Below are 9,675 nucleotides of genomic sequence, written 5' to 3'. Positions count from 1 at the left end.
CGTCAGACAGTGTTTTGAAGCCGGGGTACCGCCCCCAGCGACATCCACCAATCAAAACGCTGATATTCAAATACTGCTTTTGGTTGGCGTTTGGGTCCGCCAATGCAAACCGAGGAGGCGGTGCTTTACGCGCAGCTCGCTTGAAAGTAACGAGGGTTTAAACGCTCGCTGGCGGTTGTCAGGGTAACGTTGTGTACGAGCGGAGCGCATGACAAATGAGTTCAAAAATAACAAGGTGGGCCTCACGAGAGCTGTTTACAAGCAACACGGTTGAGCTGACGAGTTCAACAATGTAGGGCGACCATGGGCTGGCATGAGGTTGACTTGTTCACGCTAGAATATAATGGGGAAAAGGAGACGCAGCGGGGCGATCAAAGAAGGTGCGTCGGTCGAGTGAACCGAAGCGATGTCGAGTAACAACCTCCCACCGGTGCGCCATTTGCCTCACTGGACCAGAGTTGGGGTCCTCGGGAAGCCTTGCGCACCGCGACGTTTGGTGACGAGCCAACGGCAGCCGCTGCCGGCTGTCCCGTCAGCCGAGAGAGGAGCACGGGCGGCGGCGGGGGGGGCGCCCTGTCCCGGCGGCACGGACCACCGCGTCGCCTCGATGGAGAGGAACATCCAGTTCCTGCAGCAGCAGCACAAGCAGACTCTGGAGAAGCTCCACGCAGAGATAGAGTATCTGAGACGGAAGAATAAAGGTGAAGGCACCAGCGTGAGGTGGAACATTAATATTAGACAATAAGGCAACAGAAAGTATTCATAATCACTAGTGATTACTGTCACCATTGTTTGAAGGGGTTCACTTGAATGTCTTACCTCATAATAAATGACATGAAAAGGAACAAATATTTTTAAAAAATGGTGCTAACTCGTGCTGATCTTTAAAAAGTGGGTAAACTTTATATTTACTTCTGTGAAAAGTGCTATTTCAAGTGCTTTACGGGATGGAGGTAGATAGAAATGAAAAAAAAAATTGAGGCTGATCAAATTAAACAGGAACACGGATTTTTTTAATTAAAAGATCAAAAGAGGGCTCGTTTTAACATACTTTTCAATAATGCTCTGATCTGGCCACTCTGAGATTGTTTCATTGTCGACTGATAAATAGATAAATATTCCCAGTGGGAAACTCCACAGTAGTAACATATCTTCATGGGCCGGCAGGGAAAACAGTCCAACCAAAGAATTGATATCATTCTTCGAGGTGTGGACGACTCTTTAACTCTTTGTGTAATGAATCCATGTTCAATGACCAGGACCCGCCCGTCTCCCGATCAGGTGCTCACAAGAGAGACATTCAATCTGGGTATGGTGGTCGCATAGCAACTCCGGGGTTTTGATGGGTTTCTCAGCGGGAGGTTGACAGAGATCCGGTGTCACTTTTGGAGAACCGGCCTTGTGCTGATCCATATAACGGCATCTCATTCACCACCCACCTCCTGGAGGCCCCAGTCATCTGTCTTTGCACCAGCAGAGCCCCCTCACCCGCGCAGGTGCTGTTTGCCGGGGCCGTGCATCCCCGCGGCGTATCGTAGTCTCAACCTCTCTTTGTCATTGATGTTGCAGATTTGCAGTATAAACTGATCATGGAGCGTCCCAAGTCGAGCAGAAAAGGTAAGATGTAATCCTGATTTATTATTGTTGTCAGTGTGCTCTGCTGTGCACAGCCAGTGTTCTCGCAGGATTGGGATGATTAAAGTGGACGTGACCGATATAGATCAAATCTCTCATGTTTCTGTTGAGATATTAAATGTACTGAGATCTAAAATCCTTTAACCGCGGTACCAAAAACGAGTCCTGTTGATTGACTCGCAAGATTACCAGCAACGGCCCAATACAATCAAACCCGAGTATAAATGGAAGGCAAAATTGCCGTCCGTTGTAGTGTTATCCAACTGTGTGTAATTACGATGTCTCCCAGACCTCGTTCTTAATTGTATGGAGGTTATTGTTCTTAATATCTCATGCTAGACTGATGAGGTTTTAATTTGCGTGAATCTCGTTGTGCCAGATAACATTTAGAGCACAGCAGCTGACGAATTCTATCGTCTTTGTTTTAGCACTAACACACAGTCGACGAGACGTCAGACCACCCACTCAGGGCAGGGAAGCCCATGTTGGACTCTACCTGGAGGAGCCGCTGCAGGACACTCGACCCCTCCAGGACCAGGCTCTTAGGTGAATTTCTATTTTTTTTTTACATCAGTATTTGACCTACCTGCAATGTCTACTTCAATGCTGATGGAGAGTGACTTTATTTTCAGAATGGCTTTTGTGGGTTTTTTTTTCAGGAGATATGCACACACTAGAATTATTATTATTATTATTTATTTATTTATTTATTTTTTTAAGTACTAGTACCAGCATGAATATGATGACAAAAGAGGCAGAGACAGTCGTATACCACAGTTACACCATTTCATCAAGAGGCAAAAGGCAGTAAATGGTGTGTGTCAGTTGTTTGAAGGTTCCAGTCTTCAGTCCCGTGTTGTAGCTACTGGGATTCATGGTTTGTGTTTCTTCTCACGTTATACTTTGCGGACAGTGGTGGTTGAAAGTTTGTGAACTCTTTTGAATTTTCTATATCTTTGTATAAATAGGACTTCAAACATCATCAGATTTTTACACAAGACTTGAAAGTAAATAATGAGAACCCAAATAAACAAATGAGACAAAAACATACAAAATACCTCTGAACTACAACTAAACATTTACAGTAACTGTTAATCAGTCCTGGACATCCGCTCGGAGGAATTTTAGCGCATTCCTCCGGACAGAACAGCTTCAACTCAACATGAACTGCCCGCTTGGAAACCCTCTGCATTTCTTTTAGATTGAGGTCAGGATGTGACTTGGTCGTTCCAAAACAATAACTTTATTCTTTCCTGACCCATTCTTTGGTAGAATGACTCCTTGATGCATGACCCACTTTCTCTTGAGATTCAATGTTGACATTTTCCTTTCGAATCTATTGGTATAATTCAAAATTCATTCTTTCCATCCATGATAGCGAGCCGCCCTGTCCCACATTCAGCAAAACAGGTCCAAACCATGATACTACTATCACCGTGTTTCAAAGATTGGATAAGGTTATCATGCAGTGTGTTTCTTTCTCTAAACGTGATGCTTCTCATTTAAGACACTAAAACTTTAAAAACTTCTTTAAAAATTTTACAATTTTTCTCATCTGTCCACAAAACATTTTTCCAATAATCCTCTGGCTCTTCCATGTGATCTTTGGAAAACTGCAGATGGGGCAGCGATGTTTTTTGGAGAGCAGTATTTTCCTCCTTGTAAACCCTGCGATACGCACTGTTGTTTTTCAGTCTCGTCCCGATGGCGGACACGTGAACATTAACATCAGCCGATATGAGAGAGGCCCCTCACATACTCTCACACTCCTCGCTCTTGGAGCGATCTCGGTCGTTCCACCCACTTGGGATGAGGGTGATGCTCTTTCATTTGCTCTATTTGTACACAGTCTTATCTGACTGTGGACTGGTGGAGTCAAAATGCTTTAGAGATGGTTTTATAACCTCTTCCAGCCTGATAAGAACCAACAACTCTTTTTCAGACGTCATCAGAAATCTCCTTTTTTTTCCATGCCATGACACGCGCAAATGTGTGCTACGAAACTCGTACTTTGATAGATTTCTGTTTATTATTTAAAACAAAAAAACAAGGCGCCTACTTGTAGCTCATCATCATCCCCTGAACTGAAAAAAACCCCGATTATAAATTCACCTTCAAATTTACTGCTAATTTTTGAGGTTCACATATTTTTGCCACTCATAGATATGCAAGTAATACTGGGGTCATTTTCCTCCACGGCTCATGTTATATTTTTGTCTTTTTTGTTTAATTTTTTTTTTTTTTTTTTTTTTTATCTACTTTTACGGCTTGTATAAAAGAATGTATGATGTTTTAAGTCATATATATGCAGGAATTCCAAAGGATTTCTAAGCTTTCAAGTACCAAGTTAAATTTGTTTAATAATGAGCCACTGCCTCTTCATGTCCGGGCTGTTAACTACTGTTTGTTTATGCAAAGGCCGTACTTTATTTTCCTGCTGTGCAGTTGCCTGCAGCCAGCTTGTGAAACAATGAATCACACAGAGATGCAAAGAACATCCAAAATTATATTATTCAAATCTTTTTTGCTCATAACCTTTTTTATACAGCTGTTTATGGTTCAGGTTGATCAGCACGTACTCGCCGGATTCTGTCAATACAAGACATTATAAATGTGGTCTGGCCTTACAAACAAAGCCAGCAAATTGAACTGGCTCGTGTTTCCGACCCGTCGATGTAGCAGCCAGGTGTGTACAAGCAAAACTGCCTTGAACAGGTTGTATGTTGCCTTTAATCGACATTATCTCATCGACTGCCGTGGACAAGCCTCGGAGAGCTCGGTGAAACCCCGGGCCCAGCCGGGCAGGACGCCGGCGCGGAGACGAAGGGGCGCCTCATTACTTCGTTGCAGCCTCTACGAATTCACAGCAATCCCTCCCGTCCACCGCGCCCTCCCACCCTGCAGGAGTGTGAGGTCATCATCCGGCAGCTCTACAATGCCAACAGTTTACAGTCTCAGGAAGTACGTACCCGTCGTTGAACAGTGTCAGTCTAAATACATTTACAGTCCAGTGCGGTGGAATGTGAATATTAACAATATTTACGTGAACTCTGTGTCATCCAGATCATTCATGTCAAGGCACTGCTGAAAGATATTGTTTTGAGCAAGAAAATCACCCCAGAAAACTACATTCTGACCAAGGCCTACCTTGTTGACGGACCTCGGTAAAGTGACATTATCTTTCATCATCAACAACAGACGCGTCTTTTTTTTTTTTTTTTTCTTCTTTTTTTTTTTAAACTACAATGTTATAATGAGTTGTATCTTTTTGTACGTTTCAGGAAATCTTTAGAAGAAAAGACATTTCCAAAACTGGGTCTTCAGTCATTTCGAGAAAACACGTATGTAAATCTGTCTCCCTTTTCTGTGTGAAACAGGTGCTCTGTTCCTTTGCCTGTACCTTTCATTGATGTGGGCAACAGACTGATCAAACCTCTATAATACTACTTTTCACAAAAGGTGGTTGCGTACTACCCCAAACTGCCTTTTGTAACCCAAGACGGAGTATATATTTTTTTTTTTTTCTTTTTCTGTCAAAGAGCCAGACTGGCTAAATCCTGATATCCTTTCCCAGGTCTGGACCCTCTCAGTGTGGGTTCGTCCTCCCAGCCCTCAAGCAGAGCCTCAGCTCCACCATCGCAGAGAGACAGAGGAGGACCCGCGCTGTGCAGAGAGACCGCTTCAAAAGGACAGCGCAGTGACAGGATCAAAACCGCCACGGCGTGAGGCTTTTAATGGTTCCTACGAAAAATGACTGAATGTAGTCGGGTTCTCATTGAGGGATATCAATTTGAAGTATTCATGATCCATAATTTGATGTTTGAAAGATGACTCCAAACGACATTTTGACTTTTCACCGCAGGAAAAGCACAGGTGGAGTTAATAACATTAACGATGGCTCACTTCCATTAAGTGTGACAGTGAAGCAGCATGCACAGCAGCAGGACCTCCCTGAATTGGAATACAGCCGTCATTAATCTACATTTGCTACTATGACATGTCAAAATAATAAAAAGGTCCGTAAGTAAAGCAATTTACTCATGAAGCACAGGTAATATTGGAAAAATGAAACAAATAAAGGGCTATAGACATACGAGCTTTAAAAATGTGCTCACAATAAGAAGAACACAATTCTACCATTGTTCTGGAAGTGGTACATTTGTTCATTTATATTTTTTATCAAACATTGCATTTTAGGACATTTAAACTTTTATAAGGTAGTATCTAGTTTTCGCTGCACGTTTGCAATGGTAGAATGTTTGTATTAAATAGTACACCAGCAGAAAAACTCCATGTGTTTTTCAGTGCAAAAACAAAACAAAGCAAATTTAAAAATCACTTTCAAAAACCAAAACAGGAGAGCTTTTCTCAGGCACTTTTTGTATCGGTCAATGCGGTATGGAGCCGTGTCGAGCTTCAACTGGCCAAGTGTTAACTGTATCTGCAGTGTAAATACAAGATTAACACAAAACGAATAAATAGCCCTGAAGCAAAATAGCTCTGTTCTCGTGTTTTTGTCTTCCCAGGCTGAAAGGGCGCCTCATCACAGAGTGCATTTATTTTTTTTGCAAGCAAAAGGTGTGCACACTTTATCATTTAATGCATGCCAAGCTGTGTATTTATAAACCAGAATATGACACAAAATAAGTAACGGGTTTCCCTGCCTTCAATAATTGTGTTCGTGCCATTTTCCGCGTACATATACCAATGCAAAATATGAGTTTGTTTATTACAGTTTAAGTGCCATACCACTGAGGACTCAAGGATGAGCTGATTTTAATTTGGGGGTCAAAGGTCACTGACATCACAAATGGATGTGGCCATAACTTAGGAAGTCATAAACTAAAGTTTCACATAAATATCTAATAGAACGGAATTACATTTTATATCACCGTGACATAAGAATGTTTTGTGTTTTTTTTTTTTCCTTTTACTTTTTAGGCCATTATTCAGCACTATCACTCAGGAACAGAGGAGGAGATTGTGTCCATATTTCACACTTATGTCATACACTGTGTGCACAATTATTAGGCAAGTGAATATTTTGACCATATCATCATTTCTATGCATATTTATACAACTTCAAGCTGTATAAAGTTGAATGCCTATTGGATTTAAGCACATCAGGTGATGTGTATTTGTGTAATGAGGGAGGGTGTGGCCTAAGGAGATCAACACCCTATATCAAGGTGTGCATAATTATTAGGCAGCTTCTTTTCCTCAGGCAAAATGGGCCAAAAAAGAAATTTAACACTCTGAGAAGTCAGAAATTTTAAGAAGTCTTTCAGAGGGACGCGGCGCTCTTGAAAGTGCTAAGATATCGGGGCGTGATCACAGAACCATCTAACGTTTTGTTGCAAATAGTCAACAGCGTCGCAAGACACGTGTTGAGAAAAAAAGGCCCGAATTAACTGCCAGAGATTTGAGAAGACTCAAACGTGAAGCTACCAGGAAGCCGTTATCCTCCAGTTCTGTCATGTTCCAGAATTGAAACGTACCTGGAGTGCCCAGAACTTTCATATTTAAGATTCATTGTTTTCTGACTCATGTTACGTCCTCTGTATTCTTTCTTTTTTTGAAGAGGCTTTGTCGGCTTCTACAAATACTGCACAAAAATGAAAACTCCTGCTAACTCGCCACTAAAGATGTGTGAAGACACTTGGTGGCCAAAACAAAATTGAGTGCGGCGTGTTGATAGCCTGGTTTGACACCTCTGAACCCACACATCCTTCAGAGCATGCTACAATGACACGTGTAACAAATAAAATATTTAAATTTAGCTATAACTAAGAGGAAGTGGTTGTTTTATAACCAGTGAACAGGAAGACACAACAAACTGAACTGTGAAGTAGATGAATGTTCTTTTGAAATTTCTGTTGAGATAAATGTTATAAATAACATAATTACAATATATTTGCATAGGAGAAGCCTACTTCGCACACAACTTGTTGTTGTTGTTATTATTCTGCAAAAAGCCAGAAATAAAAGTGAATTAAATAAAAATAATCTCATTGCAACACGTACACAAAGTTTGACAGAGCATGTTTGCGTCATAAACAAAACCATTATGTCTAAAACAGGATTAAGATTGAACGGTGTCCTGAAATAAATATATCACCAGCTATCATATTAACATACAGTGGGGAACTTCCCTCAGAAATGAAACTGTGCTCTACAGCTTCTTCATTAAAACACTTTGAAATGGGACAGTACGCAGTTGTGCAAAGGTCAACAAATTTAAAAGCACTTGGTCTAGTTTCATAACACGAATCCAAACCCAGTTTGTAATTGTGCAACAACGCGGGGCAAGTTAAGAACTGCACGCAGCCAGGCAAGGTAGACAGTTCCCAGCATGAACCCGAGTTAGCGAGGCTTAGACATATCAATTCGTAATCAAATAGTTATGTTGTAATCTGGTAAACTAATACTCATTCACTAGAAACAGTGTAGAGCTGTTTTTGTCGAGCAACTTTTCAAAGACGTGTTGATATTGGAGTCAAGCAGATTGAGAGATGGAAGGTAATGATCTTTCACTGCTTATGAAACCTCTGCAGTACATCAGAGTAACCAAAAAGAGCACCGCTCAATGCCGACCATAGTCATCTACACGGTACTCGCACTGCTCTGAAAACACATTTACACTTTTCCAGCCATATCACAAAGACGTTACCATCAGTCTCCACAACAATAGATTAAGGGGATGGCTGAACCAGCAGCCTTAAAATGAGCACTCAGCACCTCAGTTCAATGCTCAGCTCCCACACATCCTACAAATCCATATCACCGAGCCTCCACTAGATGCACAGAGCACTCTGATGCCAAGGTGTGGTCGGAAACAACCTGTAATGGTAATACGTTAAAAAAAAAAAAAAAGCTCTCCTTTCATTTTCAATGAATTCAGTGTTCCCTTTGAAAAAAAAATACTGAATAACATGTAAAGGAGGTTTCTCAATAAGGTACAATAAGAACTGTTGTAAAAAAAATAGTTGATAACTGTGCAAATGGAAAAATCTTCACCACTGATGTAATGTTCCTGACAAAGATAATGGTTTTATCAGTATTTTGTGTTGGTAATTTGAGCCTCGTGTGGCTGCAGCCCATAAGGCAAATTATTAATACAGAAGTGACAGCCGGGAGGTAATGATACGAAAACTAATCCTGAGCGTGAGCTCAGGCAGGCATTTGTTTTTCCTCCTAAATGTGTCTGTCGGAGTCAGCAAGATACCCTTTTATTCCCTGGCAGGAGTTGTCAACGTACCCTCTGCATTTGTGCTCAGGCTCGAGGCTGCAGTTGTTCTTTACACCTCACGTATCTGTCAAGGTGTTTAACATCTCATCTCCCTGCAACAGCGCTACCAGTCTGCAATGGAAAGAGAGTGTAAAACCTGTGCTTGGATGAAAAGCAAAAATGGTCACTTTCATGCACCCACTAGGTGGTGGTGTTTTGAAAGAAGTTTCCAGTGAGCATCTATTCAGTCGGGTGTAGTTTGACGGCAGGTCACACATACTGTGGGTATGTCACGACTCCGACTCATGACGGCGACAAAACCGCAATTATCTAGATGTTAAAATCATGAGCTCCTACAAAACGTCCATCTTCATGAATGGCCGGTGTCACTTTGTAGTAACTAAATTAAAATAGATGGTTATAACACAGGTAGACACCAGGTTCAAGTCAAAGTCCTGCACAGGACATCAGCATATTTTCGTATATTTCTGAGGAGGTTAAATGTGTGTTGTTTCCCCCCCCCCACCCCCTCCAACTTGTTGCATCACTGCATCTTTGTGGCGATGTGGGAATTGGCAGGCTTTAGCCGTTAAGACCCAGTGGGTGCAAATCTATTAACATTCAGGCAGTGTCGCAGCGATGAGAGCTGCTCTGTGCCAGCTGTAGCCTCATGAGACACGGTCACTGAAACCTCAGTCACCACAGGAACACAGCTACCTCTTTATATATTTGACTTTAATCACTGAGCAGAAGTTGTGCGACTCCACCGGGTGGCTCGTCGCACTCGGCTTGTTTTTGTGAACGCGTTGTTT

At 41.9% G+C, this 9,675-nt stretch overlaps 1 protein-coding gene across 1 annotated transcript; it reads left to right on the top strand.

The window, feature by feature from the left end:
- The first annotated feature begins 213 nt into the window (after positions 1-213).
- On the top strand, positions 214-6,124 carry ccdc74b (coiled-coil domain containing 74B). The gene is made up of 7 exons (XM_069159502.1): positions 214-701; positions 1,570-1,617; positions 2,064-2,181; positions 4,401-4,596; positions 4,699-4,799; positions 4,917-4,976; positions 5,210-6,124. Exons 1-7 carry the CDS (start codon positions 407-409, stop codon positions 5,334-5,336), a joined length of 945 nt encoding a protein of 314 aa, XP_069015603.1. The 5' UTR covers positions 214-406; the 3' UTR covers positions 5,337-6,124.
- Positions 6,125-9,675: the final 3,551 nt, after the last annotated feature.

Source organism: Embiotoca jacksoni, unplaced genomic scaffold (genome assembly GCF_022577435.1).
Source record: "Embiotoca jacksoni isolate LCO1_2020_lvr unplaced genomic scaffold, fEmbJac1.0.p SCAF_10, whole genome shotgun sequence".
NCBI lineage: Eukaryota > Metazoa > Chordata > Actinopteri > Embiotocidae > Embiotoca > Embiotoca jacksoni.
The sequence above is the reverse complement of the archived record's forward strand: the minus strand, read 5'-3'. Positions and strand labels throughout refer to the sequence as shown.